The sequence below is a fragment of the Cucurbita pepo genome, unplaced genomic scaffold (genome assembly GCF_002806865.2).
Source record: "Cucurbita pepo subsp. pepo cultivar mu-cu-16 unplaced genomic scaffold, ASM280686v2 Cp4.1_scaffold000134, whole genome shotgun sequence".
NCBI lineage: Eukaryota > Viridiplantae > Streptophyta > Magnoliopsida > Cucurbitales > Cucurbitaceae > Cucurbita > Cucurbita pepo.
In genome coordinates, this window is record NW_019646436.1 from 78855 (window position 1) to 98597 (window position 19743).

General features: G+C 35.8%; 2 protein-coding genes across 2 annotated transcripts; one reads left to right on the top strand and one right to left on the bottom strand.

Moving 5' to 3' along the window:
- Positions 1 to 849: 849 nt before the first annotated feature.
- On the bottom strand, positions 850 to 4312 carry LOC111783927 (probable lysophospholipase BODYGUARD 3). The gene is made up of 4 exons (XM_023664737.1): positions 3492 to 4312; positions 2355 to 2683; positions 1818 to 2017; positions 850 to 1175 (listed from the first exon to the last, which is right to left on the bottom strand). The coding sequence occupies exons 1-4, from the start codon at positions 4057 to 4059 to the stop codon at positions 851 to 853; spliced, it is 1422 nt and encodes a 473-aa protein (XP_023520505.1). The 5' UTR covers positions 4060 to 4312; the 3' UTR covers position 850.
- A 9148-nt stretch (positions 4313 to 13460) lies between these two features.
- Positions 13461 to 18518, top strand: LOC111783915 (protein BRANCHLESS TRICHOME-like). Its single transcript, XM_023664725.1, has 3 exons — positions 13461 to 13678; positions 16433 to 16809; positions 17977 to 18518. The coding sequence occupies exons 1-3, from the start codon at positions 13628 to 13630 to the stop codon at positions 18434 to 18436; spliced, it is 888 nt and encodes a 295-aa protein (XP_023520493.1). The 5' UTR covers positions 13461 to 13627; the 3' UTR covers positions 18437 to 18518.
- Positions 18519 to 19743: the final 1225 nt, after the last annotated feature.

A 19743-nucleotide genomic window follows, 5' to 3' on the forward strand; every position in this document is an offset into this window, starting at 1 on the left:
AATTTTACGAGAAATTAAATAAGAAGGGGGACGAAGCCAGAGACCTATTATCATATATAACGTTTAAAAAATAAATCTTATATTTAAACTATTAAATTTATAATTTTTTTTTGTTGGATAAGTTTGTAAATAATTATGGAAATATAATTCCATAACTATTGAGTGCAACATAAGTAAACATTAAATGAAATAATTGCTATATTATTTTACTTATAGTATTACGTTGGCTATTTATTTATTAGTTATATTTACATTTAATGTTGCTTTTGGATTTATATTGATATATATTCAATGAAGTCGTTTAGAGAAAAACTTTTTGATATGTTAGCTTTGGTCGGGAGAAACGTTCACTCGACCAAACTAAATGTATCAGAATGAGGAAACATCGTCAGGCCAAAGTACACGTGTTTTAAAACCGTGAGACTGATGGTGATGCGTAACAGGCCAAAGTAGACAATATTTGTTAGCGGTGGGATTCGACTATTACACCTGCATTGGCATAAGTGTCGAGATGTATTCCACCTTTTTAACTTCTTCGAGTATACCTCACGTCGACAAAGTCTCTTTACACGTCAGTCTTCCGTTCCTACTAAATAGTATGATACGTTGACTGCATTGCTATAACCAGTATATGTCAACGAACAAAGCTAGAGACAAGATTATATTGAGCCGACATTTATAACGTTGAATTTACATATTTAATTGAAATATTACCAGGAGGAAAATAAAAACAATAAGGATTACATAAAAACTATATAAACCTTTTTTTTTTAGGTTATTTAAATTTTTAATCTATTTAAAAAAAAAAAAAAACCANATATAAATTAATAATAACAGTAATTATTTAAATTTAAGACTGCGCGTTGCTCCAAATTTCCTCAAGCTCTCTAGCAAAGGCCTGTCGTCTTCCGATGACGATTGTAATATGATCTTTGTTTTGCACCACATTCACACGCGCCCTCGGCACACGCGCCTTCACGTTGTAGCTGCATTCCACCGGAACCACGTCGTCGTCGCCGCCGTGGATTATGTTCACCTGACAGTTCACCTGCTCACGGACTTCGTCCAAATACCTATCGATCTTCCCACCGGTGCCGCATATGACATTGTGCAGTGTGTGCCACGCGGCGTTGTGCGTGTGGGCGAAGAATCCCTCCACCAAAAATGACTCTATCCTAAAATATAAAAAAAAAATAATTAAATTAAATTAAATTAAATTAAATTAAATTAAATTTCTTTAAATCACTATTTTAAAGGGTTTATTGAATTAAATCCATTTATTTGTAAATAACTATTTAAAATAATGTTTCTAATTACAAAATTAAACCATTGGTTTTTTTTTATTTTTATACAGTAGATATAATAAATGTGCTCAAATTTTTATTTTCTATTTTATTTTTAATATTTTGAGTAAACCAAATAAATGCAATAACTCGAATTTAATGTAAGGGTACTTGCTGACGAGTCAGAACTTCTGCAAATTTTGTTCGAAGGATTGAAAAGTAGATATAATAGTGCATCAGTTAAAAGTTTCGTTGACCCGGACCCACTAGAGATATAAATTTGGTTGACTTGGACTGAGTGGAGGTGAGAAATGTTGTATGTTCATTAAGAAACTTGAACCCGAGCGTAGCTAAATTGTAGACCGAAAACGAGATCAAAATCAAATTCAAAACAATTGTCAAAGGGGGTTTAACTAATTTTTTTTTTTTTTTTTTTTTTTAAGACTCCGAATTATGGTTGGGTTTCATATTCTAAAACAGAGAAGAAAAATCAAGAGGTTTGAAGTTTGGTAAGAAAAAATGAGAAGAAAATACCTGTTTCTTGTGACAAATTTGGTTAGAAATTCCCAAAAGCGATGATTTTTGCATATGATTAGGCACACCGTCCTCGAGATGTGCTCGTACCAGCAAGCGATCGATGACCCTAGTGCTATTGGTGGCCACACCCGTCGGGGCGCCACCTTCCTCATCACGTATTGGCTCGGCTCTTCTCCTTTCGGTATTGGATAATACGGCTGCAACCCACCATTCAATTCAAAAACTTAACTTGATAGATTATTGTACATTTAATCAATTATTTGTGTTTGTAGGGTCGATAAATGACTATCAGTGTTAACTTGAGAGAAAATAACGAACACACGATGATTAGAGAAAAAAATGATATTTACAAAAAGTACGGAAGAAAATGACACAAATAAGAAGAGTTTTGAAAACGGAAGACGATCAAATAAGGGATGTTAGATATCGATTGCAAAAGGATGAAAACGAAGTTGCATGAGTTTGAATTCAATACGGTCAAACAAAGAACCACCAATATTAATGAAAATGACATTACAAGAGTTTGAAACGTACCGGTGCGAGCAACGTTAACGACTTGACAGAGGTAGGATGCTTGACGGCTAAAGCCAAGGCCAAAATGCAGCCGAGGGAATGAGCAACGATGTGAAAGGACTTAACTTTATACGCCTCAAGAACCGAGGTTTCGATCATGTCGACATGCTCTTTCAATGTGTAGAGTGAATCAGTCGGCCTTGGGCTCAGACCGAACCCGAGCAGATCGACAGCAAGGAACCGATACGTCGAGTTGGCCGACGCGGAGAAGTTGGGAAACAGGGTTTCTGTCCAGAATGTAGATGAAGAAAGGAAGCCATGAATGAACAGTACGTCTTCACGTGGGTTATCTGAAAGCCATCAATTCTTGAATCATATTTCAACGCTTGAATGTGCATTCATTGGTAATTAGGATTAAATGGTTAGGTTAATCACTTTTAATTTTCATTTGTCATCTTTACATTTTCCCTCTCGGGATTTCCCACGAGATTTTTAAAACGCTTCTATCCGGGGTTTTTCTTTTGGACTTTCCCTCTAGGTTTTTAAAACTCATCCGCTAGAAAAAGGTCTTCACACCATTATAAAGGGTGTTTCATTTTCTTTGGACTTCCTTTTCGGGCTTTCTCTCAAAGTTTTTAAAACGCATCTGTTAGGAGGTTTTCCTTTACGGGCTTCCACTTATAAAGGGTATTTCGTCTTCTTTGGGCTTTCTCTTTTGGGTTTCTCTCAACGTTTTTAAAACGCATCTGTCATTAGGTTTTCCCTTTCGGACTTCCCCCAAGGTTTTTAAAACGTGTCTGATACAGAGATGTTTCCACACTCTTACAAAGGGTGTTTCGTCTTCTTTTGACTTTCTCTTTCGGGTTTCCTCTCAATGTTTTAAAACGCGTCTGATAGAGAGATGTTTCCACACCCTTCTAAAGGGTGATCGTCTTCTCTAGGCTTTTCCTTTTGCGCTTCCTCTTAGGGGCTTTCCCTTTCAAACTTCTCTCAACGTTTTTAAAACACGTCTAAGAGAAAAATGTTTCCACATCCTTATAAACAGTGTTTCGTTCTCCTCCCCAATCGACGCGGGATCTCATAATTAGTCAAATCTCGAATCAAAACAAAAACGGAGAAATAAAATCATAAAATCTAAGCAACCAAAAAAAAAATTACCTTGGGGCCCTTGAGAACGAACGAATAGGGATTGTTTGGATGACGAACAACAAGAAGTACAACGTTTACAATCACATTCCGACCACCTAGGATTCTGCCCGACATTGATCTTCTCTTTAAGCATCTCAACAACGGTAGAGTTCACCGCAAAAGTGGATCCAACAGCCGCTTTCCCGGCCGACCCAACAACAAAAGGCTTAACTTTAAGGCGGCGGAGCTCAGCCACAGCAACCTTAGACAGCTCAGTGAGCAAAGAAGGACGAGTATAAAGAGTATCAGAAACTTCCTCCAGCTGCAGCTTAGTGGACAAAGACAACGCCTTTTCAGACACCAAAATCTTATTACCATCGCTACTTGAAATTGCCTCTTTATGGGAACAACAATAACAAGCCTTCCACTCGGATTCAAACAAGAAATCAGCCACTTTATAAACAAAACACAACCCAAAATCAATGAGGTCGAGAAGATTGAAGACAATAATGCTGAGGGCTTCGTTTGTGAAATGGGCGATTGAAATCAATACCCATTTGGCTGTTTTGGCCATTGAAGAACATGAGATTGGTATCATTTTTTGAAGAGATATTAAAAGGGGTTACCTTTCTGTTCGTGATTTGATCATTTGATTTGTAAAAATTTGAACTTTTTTTGTTTGTGGGGGAGAGAGAGAGGGATGAAATAGTCAGAGAGTAGCAGATAGCAGATGAAATAATAATGAATTCATTGTTTCATTTAACGCCATCTGTTGGGCAAAGGAAAAAGAAGGTGGGTGGTAGTTGAACTTCCTATTGGGGAAGACAAGAGGGCAAACAAATTCTCCTTGCCCAAATGGATACAACTTTAGCACATCAAGTACAAACCCCTCCCCTTTATATAAGCAAAATTCTCCATCCGTTTTCGATCCGTGTTATATGTAACAGCCCCAGCTCATCGCCCACAGCTAACAGATATTGTCATCTTTTAGTTTTCCCTCTCAATGTTTTTAAAACGTGTCGGTTAATAAAAGGTTTTCATACCTTTATAAAAAAAAATGTTTTATTTTCTCACATTACATGTGTCGAGAGAAAATTTTCGGATGAACCCATAGATCAACTCGAAATTTCATGTTGGTTGAACGGATGACACAAACGATTCAACCTAACCTAACCCTCTATGCATTTGTTCAATTATTTCAAAAATGTTCTACTTAACCACGGTACATGTCACATTAATAATAAAATATTCAAAAGTCACCGCTCATCACTAACATCTGTTGCAAATGTCAAATATNTAAACAAAACACAACCCAAAATCAATGAGGTCGAGAAGATTGAAGACAATAATGCTGAGGGCTTCGTTTGTGAAATGGGCGATTGAAATCAATACCCATTTGGCTGTTTTGGCCATTGAAGAACATGAGATTGGTATCATTTTTTGAAGAGATATTAAAAGGGGTTACCTTTCTGTTCGTGATTTGATCATTTGATTTGTAAAAATTTGAACTTTTTTTGTTTGTGGGGGAGAGAGAGAGGGATGAAATAGTCAGAGAGTAGCAGATAGCAGATGAAATAATAATGAATTCATTGTTTCATTTAACGCCATCTGTTGGGCAAAGGAAAAAGAAGGTGGGTGGTAGTTGAACTTCCTATTGGGGAAGACAAGAGGGCAAACAAATTCTCCTTGCCCAAATGGATACAACTTTAGCACATCAAGTACAAACCCCTCCCCTTTATATAAGCAAAATTCTCCATCCGTTTTCGATCCGTGTTATATGTAACAGCCCCAGCTCATCGCCCACAGCTAACAGATATTGTCATCTTTTAGTTTTCCCTCTCAATGTTTTTAAAACGTGTCGGTTAATAAAAGGTTTTCATACCTTTATAAAAAAAAATGTTTTATTTTCTCACATTACATGTGTCGAGAGAAAATTTTCGGATGAACCCATAGATCAACTCGAAATTTCATGTTGGTTGAACGGATGACACAAACGATTCAACCTAACCTAACCCTCTATGCATTTGTTCAATTATTTCAAAAATGTTCTACTTAACCACGGTACATGTCACATTAATAATAAAATATTCAAAAGTCACCGCTCATCACTAACATCTGTTGCAAATGTCAAATATTTTTAAAAGCCCTGAAGAATGGGACTGTAAACACTATATTTGAGTTGGTCGAGTTAGTCGAGTTAGTCTAACATACAAACCAAACTAAATTTTTTATTTTTTAAAAATCCAACTCAACTCAAACCGAAAAATATCCAACCTAACTCAATCTTCATGGTTTGGGTCGAGTAGTTCAGGTTCTTTTTATTAGATTAATACCATAACTCTCAAAATTGAAAGAATGAACCATAAAAATTCTAGCCAAATGGAATGAAAGGAAGAGAATAAATCCAAATTGTTCACAATTGGTGTTAGTAAGTGAGTAAATAGTTATTTTCCAAACCTCTGCTATTAAATGCGAGCTGCATACCCCACATGACTTCCTCCACACACCCTTACATGTCGTCTTCACCACCGTCAAGTCTCAAGTTCTTTAACATCTGATGGGTCGGTTCTAAGTTATGTTAGTATGCTATAATGTGATTATGTCATACTCATGATGCGTAAACCTCTACCCACCACGTCGTGTAAATCATATTAAGTATGAAAAACACGACAAGAACTGTATTAGCACGTTTCATCGGCTCATTATGTTATTATGAAGGGAGATTTGACTTGCACTTAAACTTATGCTATGATTTTGAACTATGAGAATCTCATGCATTTACGTGTGTCATATGCATAGAGATGCTTCCTTGTTATGATTAGTATGAACGTGTATCTTACAATATTTATGTATGTCATGATATTATGCAGGTTTTTTCACTTTGTGGTGTCTGGTAGCATGAGAGTACGCTGGTTCGACGAGCTAGGATCAAGGGTATATATACAAGCCCGCCTGTGGGTCTATATGCACGTGCGTGAGATATGTGTATAGAAGTACTGCATATCCAACCTTGTCTGAACGGGAAAGCAAAACCCTATCCAACCTTGTCTGAACGGGAAAGCAAAACCCTATATTGTATGTGCTTGCATTTACCGACCCCAACAGTGGAGTTACTACGATATGATTAGTTGAAAATACTTTTCATCGCCAGCGAGTACCATTCTCTTCTCTTTCCTTTTTTTGAAAAGCTACAATTATCCATATGGACATAATTTTGGGTTGTAATAAAATTTCACAAAATTGTTCATAAATAGAAAATACTATTTTTTCAACCACTAATATTATTTTCAAAACACAATGATTTGAAACATGATATTAGAATGGAAACTTTTCCAAACCACTCGAACCCCATCAACATGATGGTTCTTTTCGTGCATCGTGCCACTATGACGTATCAGTCTAACAATTATTTTTCTAATCTTTTTGATCCCCATTTAGCTTTTTAAAATAAAACTTAAGAACACTTATTTCATCTAAGAGATATCTACGAGGTACTCTCATATAGTATCAATGGAGACACTGCTATATAGTTGATTAAATATGGTATCAATAGAGATATCTACGAGGTAGGATGGAGACGGAGACGGGGACAAGGAACCACCTCCTATTTCAGTCTCATCTCTGTGGAATTCCTCATTTACTTTTGTGGGGACGAGAGCGGGAATTCTCTACGAAAAATTCTAGGAGATATCTCTGCTCTTTCTTTCATTTCTAGTTTAAATGGACATCTCTAGGTATTAGAGTTGGAGGTCTCGTCAATTAAATTTAGTTTAATTAGTGATTTAATTTGAACCCGTTTGTGTTAGTGTCAGAATATAAACTCATAATCTTTTCGTGCCTAAAAGAATAAGAAAATATAAAATAATGGTGTCGAGGGAATCTTACTATTGGTCCCTCCACCCTTAGCCTATTGACATAACATCTAAAGTGACCACTTTAGTGACAGGACTTGATCATGATTACAACCACTTTGAGTCAATCATGTTCATAGCATACTTGGGTAATTTTTATTAAATTTCTTTCCTTTCTACGGTAAAAAATACTAATATTAACTTAATTCAGTAAATAAAATACATAAAAGTAAGTTTTCTTAGTGTTTTTTTTTTCTCTTAAATTTAATTTTAAAAAAAAAATTAATTTCAATATTTTCTTCGCCCGACATAATCATTAGAAGAGGAGACCGTTTTTTGAATTATTTCCGAGTAATATTGATGCATAATGAATCTTGTCAATGATATTATTTTTTATTTTGGACGTTCTTCATTTTTGTTTCACGTGCAAAATACTTTTGTCTTATTCTAAAGAGCATATTATTTTTCGGTTAATTTTAACTTAATTATATCAATATTTTAATATTTCTCCTTATTTATAGGCTTTAAAATTTGTAGAAGGTGCTCGAGAAGAAAGTAATATTAATTTGGAAGAAATGACGTTATAGCAGTTTGAATATACAACCTCGTGTTCTAATTCCATGCTAAGTCATAGATTAACCTAAAATGTAAAGCTTATGAGTTTCGATTAACTTTTTTATTTATCAAAATTTCAATATCATATCCATGATTGGTTTCACTTTCGATTATTGATATATATTCATCATGGTTTATGCAAGTGGAAACTTGACCTAACTAAATCTATAAAGACTTATCCATCACGTGTAAAATACATTAAAGTTATGGACCAACACGAACACAGTTCAAAACTACAGTATAAATGATAGACGTAAGGCTAACAAATGTTGATGGAAAAGTTAATAGTCTTATCTCCATCAACCCGTTCTTTGGCAGTGATGATATCAACTACTTCTATTAGGTGATAAGCATTCCAAAACACACACTCTGATCGATCTATACAAAAAGGAGCTCAACGATCGATTTTGGTTTTAGCTTTGATTTTAGGGATGTCCAAATTTGGGTTGGATTAGATTTTTTTTTTTTTATTTTATGATTTGGGTCGGGTTGAATTTTTAAAAAATCGAAAAAAAAAAAATCAGGTTGGTTAACCAAACGAATTGAAGTAGAGTTACAAACCAACCCTACGATACCAGATTATTATGAAGATTAAGAATATTTGACATTTATAATGATGGTTAGTTTAAATTTCTAAATCCAACCATTACAAAACATTACAGTCTTGCATCTACGACTTATGGTCACTTTTATCGGTAAACACTGATGATTAGAGTGCGTTTGAAATGATTTTTTTTTAATGTTTAAGACGTTTTTTCACCAAAAGAAATATACTTTTTAAAGTAAACATTCTCTCAATCTCACGAGCTACTCCGACCTTATTTCTTTATCAAATTATTAAACACATTAGCCAAATTAAAAGGAGTTAAATTTTTGGTTGCCCAAATCATAGCTATTTCTTCTTAGTGTTGTCAAGATCATTGTCCAAAATTTGGCACCAACACTAAAGTGTGTACCTAGACAAAAGATTGGCATCTTCTTTTTATCTCTATGATGGGCTACCATCAAAAGGTGAGAAAAGAGATGGTCTTGCTTTTTTTTTTTTTTTTTTTTAATAAAAAAACAAAACAAATAGTTTTCTGAGAGTGGTGTCTACTGATCATGAAAACTGTATCGGTCGGTTAGTGGGAAGTATTATTCAGTATGTAGCATGACGGTAACAAAAGCAGATATTGTCCTTTTTGGGTTTGTCCGAAGACGGTAACAAAAGCAGATATTATCCTCTTTGAGTTTGCTCTGTCAAGGATTGTTAGGAGGCAGTCCGCTAATTTAGGAAATACATTTCTATATGGTATGAAGCGTTTTGGACAAGTCCCAAAACAAAAACATGAGAGTTTATGCTAAAGTGGATAATATCATACCATTCTACTGTTAAACACTATATTGTAATATTAAAATTTATGTTGGTAGAACAGCAAATTTCTCGCAGAGAATTCTCGCCCCAATCCCTAAAAAAAATGAAAATTTGAAAATTTTCGTAACCGTTCCACCGGTACACATCTCTAGTAATAGTTAGTTCAGAATAATGTATGAACACGTAAAAGCTTTTGACTTTGGATTTGGCATCTTTAAAAGACAAAATAAGCTTAAGATGTTTAAATTGATACCCATGCATTTATGGACTTGCATATTCGATGTTTTTCTTTCGTTACGAAAACAACCATATAATCGTACATTCATTAAAACGGAAACAACGATGTTTTTCTTTCGTTACGAAAACAACCATATAATCGTACATTCATTAAAACGGAAACAACTCTATATAATACAAGAAATAACAATTTCTCTAAAAATAAAACGATATTGAGCACGTAAGATCTTGATATGACAATCATAATAAATGATTAATCAATTCTGACCTCTAATCTATTGTTTACCTAAAATTAATTAAATCACCATAGAGGAGGGATATTGGTCAAAAGCACATGGATGTCTATCAACAACGTGTGGCTCTGCAATTCTTGGGTGTTAGGTTGTAGTTAGCCATTTGTTCAGGATTTCTAGCCACGCTCACATGACTCTTAATTGTGTGTTTGAAAAAATTACATTCGATCTGTCCATTCAATTCGTACGGTTTGAGTTTGGTTATGAATTTATTTAGATTGGATTCGATTAGATTCAAATAAATGAAAATTTTATAAGTTGAGGTGTTTTGTGAATCCCAAAAACTAAATTAGGTTCAACCAGACCCATTCCAATTTATTTTTAAAAGTTTATATAAAATTTTATTTTTAAGATAGTAACCATAAAAGAAAAGAGAATCAAATTATTTATATAGTAAAACAAGGTTAAATAAGTAATTTACCTCTAAATTCTAAGAAGTCGTACACTTGACGGTTCAGAAAGAAAATTTTGTTACGTAAAAACGTATTCTGAAATCACTTTAAATTTTAGCTCAATCTCGATAACATAGAATTAGATTCAATTAATGAATAACATGATACATGCAAATTTTGGGGATGGGAAAAGATACCTCAAAAGGAAAAAGAGATTTAAAATTGGTTCCAAAAAGACGTATTCGAAAGCGTTTTTAACATAATTAGACAGAATAGCTCCTAGAGATATAGGTATGCTTCATCACGTTATTTATCCAAACGTCTTGTCGTCTCATCAGATATGTCGATTTTGATGAGGTTAAGGAATCAGTTGAGGTAAATAATCTAATAAATACTCCAAATATTTTAATTTTCTCTTATATCCAAATTACAAATATATATATTATTTATTTATTTATTTATTTTGAACGTGTGTTATTTATATCTCAAAATTAATATTATGTATAAGTTATAATTATTTTTATTTTTGAAGTTCAAGAAATAATTATAAATGATTATAAGTTGTATTTTTATATATTTAAGTTGACTATTTATTGTATAAATAGGTAAATATTTGAATGAATTAAATTCTAAAAAAATCAAAATTTTTAAATTTGGTGAGAATTCAAATATTTTTTAAAAAAAAATTTGAGAAAACTACACAAATTTTAAATATCGAAAACTAAAAATTAAAGGATTATTAAACGAGATTTTATTTTTATTTTTTTAATTTATTCAAATTCTTTTAAATATCAATAAGAGAAATAAAATTATATTAAAATAAGTAAATAAATTGAAAATTAAAAAGAAATAATGAGTTGGATTAAATTTCAGTTTTCAATATTAAAATTCAATCACTCAATAATCGATTAGACACCAAATTGAAAATTTAGATTAGGGTAAGAAATAAAAATTAATTATATGTAATTGACTAATTATTTTTTTTATAAAAATTTTGAACTGATTTATTAAATATAAAATTAAAAGTACGACTACCTATTAAATAATATTGAAAAAAAAATGTTTTATATGAATTTAGTATGTTATTGAAAAAAAAACATAAGCATTTAATAAAAGAAACGTCAAGCATATCAATTATAATATGTTTTGTCGTATTTTAACAAAATTAAAAAACCACAAAATTAGTTAATTGCTGGTCGTGAGTAAATTAATATTATAATGTTTTACTAATATAATCTTTAAAGATTAAATTTTAATATTATTGTATAGTTAAAAAAAAAAAATTATATATTTTAATATTATTGGAGTTCTAAAAGAAATTATATATTCATATGGATGAGATGGAATAAATAGATATCTCTATCCATTTCAAACACAATTATTATTTTTTTTATACATAAAACGTTTTGAATATTTATAGTTTATATATCAAAATTAATATTATGAACTTATTAATTTATGACCGATAATTTAATCATAATATAAAAATGTTTTCTTCGTGCACAAAGTTGAATTTAATTATTTATGATAAAATGGGTTAATAATGGATTTTGGATTAAGTATGATTAGTCGCTCGAAAACTAGGTTAAAAATTGAGGGACGAGGAAATTGAAAAACTGATCAAATTAACTAGGAATTTTGGTTCATTTAAGGATGGGCAAGAGATTTGTGGAACCAATTTAAAGGAGAAACTGTCGAGAAAGTTTAAAGGATCTTGCTGGAATATGAGTAAATTCTCTTAAGTTTTTCCTTCGAGTGATATCCTCCAATCCAAGGTTGTTAGGTTGGCATTTTTCGAGGGATAAAGGTTCACATATCATCGTAATATTCGACAAAGGCACATTGGTCACTTCCACTATTAATATAATAGAGACTATTAAATAGTTGTGAGTTAGCCTTTAACAGCGAACTATCTCTGGGTTGGATGATATATGGTCATAAGACTGTTGTAGTAAATCACGTAGGAGCTACTCTTGTGCCTACTCGTAATAAAGGGACAGTGATCTACACAATATCAAAATAGTTGGTAGGCACAAGAGCCGCTCCCACGTGACTATATAGGGAATACTAAAGATCCGTCAACTAATTCCTAGTAGTGAACTATCCTACAAGACAAGATCCATATATACCCTAGTTCTGAATTATTCAAAGGGTTGCGTTTCACCTATCATTGTGAAAACACTTTAAAAAGTTAGGTCACGTGATATCAATGATTTAAAAGTGCTTACCGGAGTTATATGATAACCTAATTATTGAGATAAAAAAAGAGTCCGATGAATCCGAGATAGGTTAGTTGAAATAGAAGTAAGGCCCTATGATGGGGAGGGAGTATAAAAGCCCATATAGGTTGTGAGGTCCATTCGAGTTATGCATACTAGCCCAAAAAGGCCCATTTCCTCAAGTGTAGCCTTTTTGTCCTCGAACCTCAGTAATTTTTGTTTATAGCTTAAACTCGGGTTAGTAGATATTATTTTTTCTGGGCTTCCTTTCAAAGTTTTTAAAATGTCTATGCTAAGAGAGGTTTCCACGCCGTTATAAAGAATGTTTAGTTTCTCTCTCCAACTGATGTGGGATCTCACAATCCACCTCTCTTCTAGCGTCCTTGCTGACACTCATTTCTCTCTCCAATCGATATAGGATTTAACAATTCACCCCTTTTGGGGTCCAACGTCCTCGCTAGCACTTGTCCCTCTCTCCAATCGATGTAGGGTCTCACAATTCACCTTTTTCAGGGTCTAACGTCCATGCTGGTATTCGCTCCTCTCTCCAATCGATGTAGGATCTCACAATTCAACCCATTCGAGATCCACCATCCTCACTGGCACACAACCTGTTGTCCACCACCTTCAAGACGAGCGTTCTCGCTAGCACATCGTCTAGTGTCCACAGTTTCAACATTCTCGCTGGCACACCTCCCAGTGTCCACCCCTGTCAAGACTCAACATCTTCACTAGCACACCACCCAGTGTCACCAGTAGACACCCATAAGAGAAAACCTACAGAGAACAATATCTCTTACCTATGCACTTAGACTATTACATATAAATTCAACAATCCATGAGATTTGAAACCTAAACGAAACAGCTTTCTCGTTTCATTCTCAAACATCTTACTAATATTTTAAACAAAATCTTAAACCAAACCGTGGTTAATGATTACGCGTAGGGCAAGGATACAAATTATCAAGAGAGATTTTTTTTAAAAAAAAAAAAACCTACCTCTTGCTGTAATTAATAAGGAGGAGCTGTCTGTGACAGTGAAGCCATTATTTCCTTTTCCCAAATCTCACACTCCCAAAAGCAAAATTCATGAGCAAAGGACCTACCACCACCACCACCACCACCACCACCACCACCACAACCCATTACCTTTCTTCACTGTCTTCACAATTTTCAAAGAAGAAGAACAACAACAACAGATCAAGATGATGATGATGAAGGACGATTCTTGTCCAAGCTGGAAACTTTACGAAAACCCATTTTATATTAGNGAACAACAACAACAGATCAAGATGATGATGATGAAGGACGATACTTGTCCAAGCTGGAAACTTTACGAAAACCCATTTTATATTAGCCCTTCTCATCGCCAAACGCCTCATAAATCCGCCATTAACAAGCACCTTCAGTTTTATTGCTTGAAGTTAGCTTCTTCTTCTTCCTTTTGCGATCTGGTTCCTACTAAGAAGCGAATGGACTCTGAGCTCGATCTTGCTCGTAGCCACATCGTGGAGCTCAAGACTGAGCTTCGGTATGAGCGCAAGGCTCGTAAAAAGCTTGAGTCTTTGGCCAAGAGGTTGGCTAAGGAGCTCGATGAAGAGAGGAAACAAAGGGAAGCCATGGAATTACTGTGTCAACAGCTTTCACGTGAGGTTTCTTTACATGAAACCAAGATTGATTTGATGAAGAAGAAGATTGAAGATGAGAGGAAGATGCTAAGGTTCGTTCATAATTTAATTTTTCTTTTTCTTTTTCTTTATTTATTTATTTAATTATTTANATTAAATAAATCTAGTCTAAATAAATGAATAAACAACTCTGAGATCCGACATCGGTTAGAGAAGAGTACGTGAAATTTCTTATAAGGGTGTGAAAACTTCTCGGGGTGAATTGTGAGATCCAACCTTGATTGAACAGTGGAACAAAACATTTCTTGCAAGGGTATGGAAACCTATCTCTGGTAGAATAATTAAATAAATATGATCGAGATCCCACATTGGTACGTCTGTCTCTTGTAGATGCGTTAGACTCACATTGGTTATGTAACGGCCTAGATCCACCGCTAGCAGATATTGTCATCTTTGGACTTTTCCTTTCGGGCTTCCCCTCAAGGTGTTAGGGAAAGGTTTCCACGCCCTTATAAATGCTGGTTTGTTCTCCTCCCCAACCAATGTGATACATCACAGGTTAGACAAGGGTATAAAGCATACATCGATACCTCTGTCTCTGATAGACGCGTTAGGCTCATCGGTAGAGAGGGGTAAGAAGCATACATTGGTACCTCTGTCTCTAATAGACGCGGTAGGCTCACACGGTGGAGAGGGGTACAAAGCATTTCTTATAAAAGTGTGAAAACCAATTAGATATCCTCACATCGATAGAGAGGGGTACAACGCATTCNATAGAGACTATTAAATAGTTGTGAGTTAGCCTTTAACAGCGAACTATCTCTGGGTTGGATGATATATGGTCATAAGACTGTTGTAGTAAATCACGTAGGAGCTACTCTTGTGCCTACTCGTAATAAAGGGACAGTGATCTACACAATATCAAAATAGTTGGTAGGCACAAGAGCCGCTCCCACGTGACTATATAGGGAATACTAAAGATCCGTCAACTAATTCCTAGTAGTGAACTATCCTACAAGACAAGATCCATATATACCCTAGTTCTGAATTATTCAAAGGGTTGCGTTTCACCTATCATTGTGAAAACACTTTAAAAAGTTAGGTCACGTGATATCAATGATTTAAAAGTGCTTACCGGAGTTATATGATAACCTAATTATTGAGATAAAAAAAGAGTCCGATGAATCCGAGATAGGTTAGTTGAAATAGAAGTAAGGCCCTATGATGGGGAGGGAGTATAAAAGCCCATATAGGTTGTGAGGTCCATTCGAGTTATGCATACTAGCCCAAAAAGGCCCATTTCCTCAAGTGTAGCCTTTTTGTCCTCGAACCTCAGTAATTTTTGTTTATAGCTTAAACTCGGGTTAGTAGATATTATTTTTTCTGGGCTTCCTTTCAAAGTTTTTAAAATGTCTATGCTAAGAGAGGTTTCCACGCCGTTATAAAGAATGTTTAGTTTCTCTCTCCAACTGATGTGGGATCTCACAATCCACCTCTCTTCTAGCGTCCTTGCTGACACTCATTTCTCTCTCCAATCGATATAGGATTTAACAATTCACCCCTTTTGGGGTCCAACGTCCTCGCTAGCACTTGTCCCTCTCTCCAATCGATGTAGGGTCTCACAATTCACCTTTTTCAGGGTCTAACGTCCATGCTGGTATTCGCTCCTCTCTCCAATCGATGTAGGATCTCACAATTCAACCCATTCGAGATCCACCATCCTCACTGGCACACAACCTGTTGTCCACCACCTTCAAGACGAGCGTTCTCGCTAGCACATCGTCTAGTGTCCACAGTTTCAACATTCTCGCTGGCACACCTCCCAGTGTCCACCCCTGTCAAGACTCAACATCTTCACTAGCACACCACCCAGTGTCACCAGTAGACACCCATAAGAGAAAACCTACAGAGAACAATATCTCTTACCTATGCACTTAGACTATTACATATAAATTCAACAATCCATGAGATTTGAAACCTAAACGAAACAGCTTTCTCGTTTCATTCTCAAACATCTTACTAATATTTTAAACAAAATCTTAAACCAAACCGTGGTTAATGATTACGCGTAGGGCAAGGATACAAATTATCAAGAGAGATTTTTTTTAAAAAAAAAAAAACCTACCTCTTGCTGTAATTAATAAGGAGGAGCTGTCTGTGACAGTGAAGCCATTATTTCCTTTTCCCAAATCTCACACTCCCAAAAGCAAAATTCATGAGCAAAGGACCTACCACCACCACCACCACCACCACCACCACCACCACAACCCATTACCTTTCTTCACTGTCTTCACAATTTTCAAAGAAGAAGAACAACAACAACAGATCAAGATGATGATGATGAAGGACGATACTTGTCCAAGCTGGAAACTTTACGAAAACCCATTTTATATTAGCCCTTCTCATCGCCAAACGCCTCATAAATCCGCCATTAACAAGCACCTTCAGTTTTATTGCTTGAAGTTAGCTTCTTCTTCTTCCTTTTGCGATCTGGTTCCTACTAAGAAGCGAATGGACTCTGAGCTCGATCTTGCTCGTAGCCACATCGTGGAGCTCAAGACTGAGCTTCGGTATGAGCGCAAGGCTCGTAAAAAGCTTGAGTCTTTGGCCAAGAGGTTGGCTAAGGAGCTCGATGAAGAGAGGAAACAAAGGGAAGCCATGGAATTACTGTGTCAACAGCTTTCACGTGAGGTTTCTTTACATGAAACCAAGATTGATTTGATGAAGAAGAAGATTGAAGATGAGAGGAAGATGCTAAGGTTCGTTCATAATTTAATTTTGCTTTTTTCTTTTTTTTTTTTTTTTTTTTCTAGATCAAAAACTTAGGGTTATTAAATAAATCTAGTCTAAATAAATGAATAAACAACTCTGAGATCCGACATCGGTTAGAGAAGAGTACGTGAAATTTCTTATAAGGGTGTGAAAACTTCTCGGGGTGAATTGTGAGATCCAACCTTGATTGAACAGTGGAACAAAACATTTCTTGCAAGGGTATGGAAACCTATCTCTGGTAGAATAATTAAATAAATATGATCGAGATCCCACATTGGTACGTCTGTCTCTTGTAGATGCGTTAGACTCACATTGGTTATGTAACGGCCTAGATCCACCGCTAGCAGATATTGTCATCTTTGGACTTTTCCTTTCGGGCTTCCCCTCAAGGTGTTAGGGAAAGGTTTCCACGCCCTTATAAATGCTGGTTTGTTCTCCTCCCCAACCAATGTGATACATCACAGGTTAGACAAGGGTATAAAGCATACATCGATACCTCTGTCTCTGATAGACGCGTTAGGCTCATCGGTAGAGAGGGGTAAGAAGCATACATTGGTACCTCTGTCTCTAATAGACGCGGTAGGCTCACACGGTGGAGAGGGGTACAAAGCATTTCTTATAAAAGTGTGAAAACCAATTAGATATCCTCACATCGATAGAGAGGGGTACAACGCATTCTTTATAAGAGTGTGAAAACTGATTAGATAGGTTCACATTAGTAGAGAGGGGTACGAATCATTCCTTATAAGAGTGTAAAAACCGATTAGAGAAGGGAACGAAACATTTCTCATCATAAAAGTGTGAAGAACCTTTGTTTCTGGTAGACACATTAGGCTTGGACCATTACAACGAACTGTTTGAGTGTGTTAGTTGATGTGACGTAGAGTGACATAAAATTTCCTCTATTTAATCTGAAATATTTGTCTGTCTACAAGGCAATCGGGCTAGGGTTGATTCTTCTGAACTACTAAAAACAAGACTAAGACCGTTTATTTAGTAGTTGGTGACTCGATACCTATATCTACCGATAAGAATGACCATTTTGAAAAACTAGTCGTTCGGTGACAAGAACCGCTTCCCTAATAAATGATTTATTTATTGTAATGCTTAAATAACCATGGAATCCTTGATTTCCTTTTGATTTGAAATTGAAGGTTGTCTGAGGTATTACGAGAGGAGAGAGTTCAAATGAAGCTTGCAGAGGTCAAGATCGTGTTCGAAGACATGCTTTCAGAGATAGAATCAGGCAAACTAAAACAGACGGCGGCTGACAATTCCTCGGCGAGTTCCATCAACAACAATGCTGTCGGCGACGGATCTTCACCGGCAGAATCAACAGCATTGGACGCCGTCGTGGGAGAGCAGAGATTATCCTGTAAAATGGAGATTCCGGCGGTGGCAGCTCCGACAAGTGGGTCGCCGGAGGTGGAAAATATTAATCCTCATATTGTGAGAGGAATTAAAGGGTTTGTGGAGTTCCGGCGAGTGGTTCGAACAAAAGGGTCGAAGAGTAGAGATTCAGATGCGAAATTGGAGTGTCAAAAGGCTCAGCTTAGAGTTCTTCTGAAACAAAAAGAAGGGTCTGTCAGATCCAACAACCTCTTTATTACCTAATTTACTTCATCTCTCTTATTGAAATAATTAGTCTATTTCCATAAATAAATCAATCTAGACCTCGGGTGGATTAATATGTTAACGGTAAGCTTAACTTAATTCGATGACATACGTCATTGACTAATAAGTTAAAGGTTCGAGTCTTCTCATAAGATCTCATATCGGTTGGAGAGAGGAATAGAACATTCCCTATAAGGGTGCGGAAACCTCTCGATAGCATAAGCATTTGAAAACCTTGAGTGGAAGCTCGAAAGGGAAAGTTCCAAAAAGACAATATTTGTTGGCAGCGAGTTTCACCTATTACAATTGGTATTAGAGCCAGACACACGGCTATATGTGTTGATATGCCAGCAAGTATGTTGGGCTCCCAAGAGGAGTGGATTATGAGATCTATGTGCTAGGAGTGGGCTTTGGCTGTTACAAATTGTATCAAAGCCAAACACAAGGCGATGTGCAACGATATGCCAGCAAAGACGTTGGCCCCCAAGGGAAGTGGATTGTGAGATCCCACGTCGTTTGGAGAAAGGAACAAAACATTCCTTGCGGCATGTGCCAGCGAGGACGTTGGGCCCCAAGGGAGTGGGCTTGGATTATTACAAATGATATTAGAGGCAGACACAGGGTGATGTGCAATGATATGCCAGCGAGGATGTTGGGCCCCTCAAGAGGAGTGGATTGTGAGATCTATTTGCTAGTGATGAGTTTTGCCTATTACAAATGGTATTACAGCGAGACACAAGGCGATGCGCAGTGATATTCTAGCGAGGACGCGGGAGAATCCTTTTGGCTTTGGTTTGTCCTTTTCATAAAGACAAAAGAAAAGAAATTGAGCTTAGTTGGTGATAAGAGTGTTCAAAAGATTTGAAGATTCGAAATTTTTTTATGAACTGGGTCAGGTCGAGTTTAAATAAGCAAAAACTTTTTGGATTAAGTTGATTCAAACCTGCGCACAGAGAGTTAGAATCTTTTTGGATTAAGTTGATTCAAACCTGCGCACAGAGAGTTAGAATGACTATTAGTTCATCCTCTTAGTCAGAAAAGTCACGACACCGCTCGATAGCAATCACTCATGTGCATCATGGTGTTCCCTGATTTGTTAGGCCTCTCTTCCATGAGTCTCAATGGGGAGGTTGTCGGGGTCGTGGTGGTGGAGGCTTAGAAAATTGGGGGTAAGAGATTTTAAAATGGAAGAGAGTAGAGTTTGGTGGGGTCAGGAAACAGTTGGTAAAGGTCAAAAATTGGAATTGTTAAAGCAATTTATGAGACCAAAAAGATACCCCACCCCTCTTCCTCGGAGGCCTCCCCGT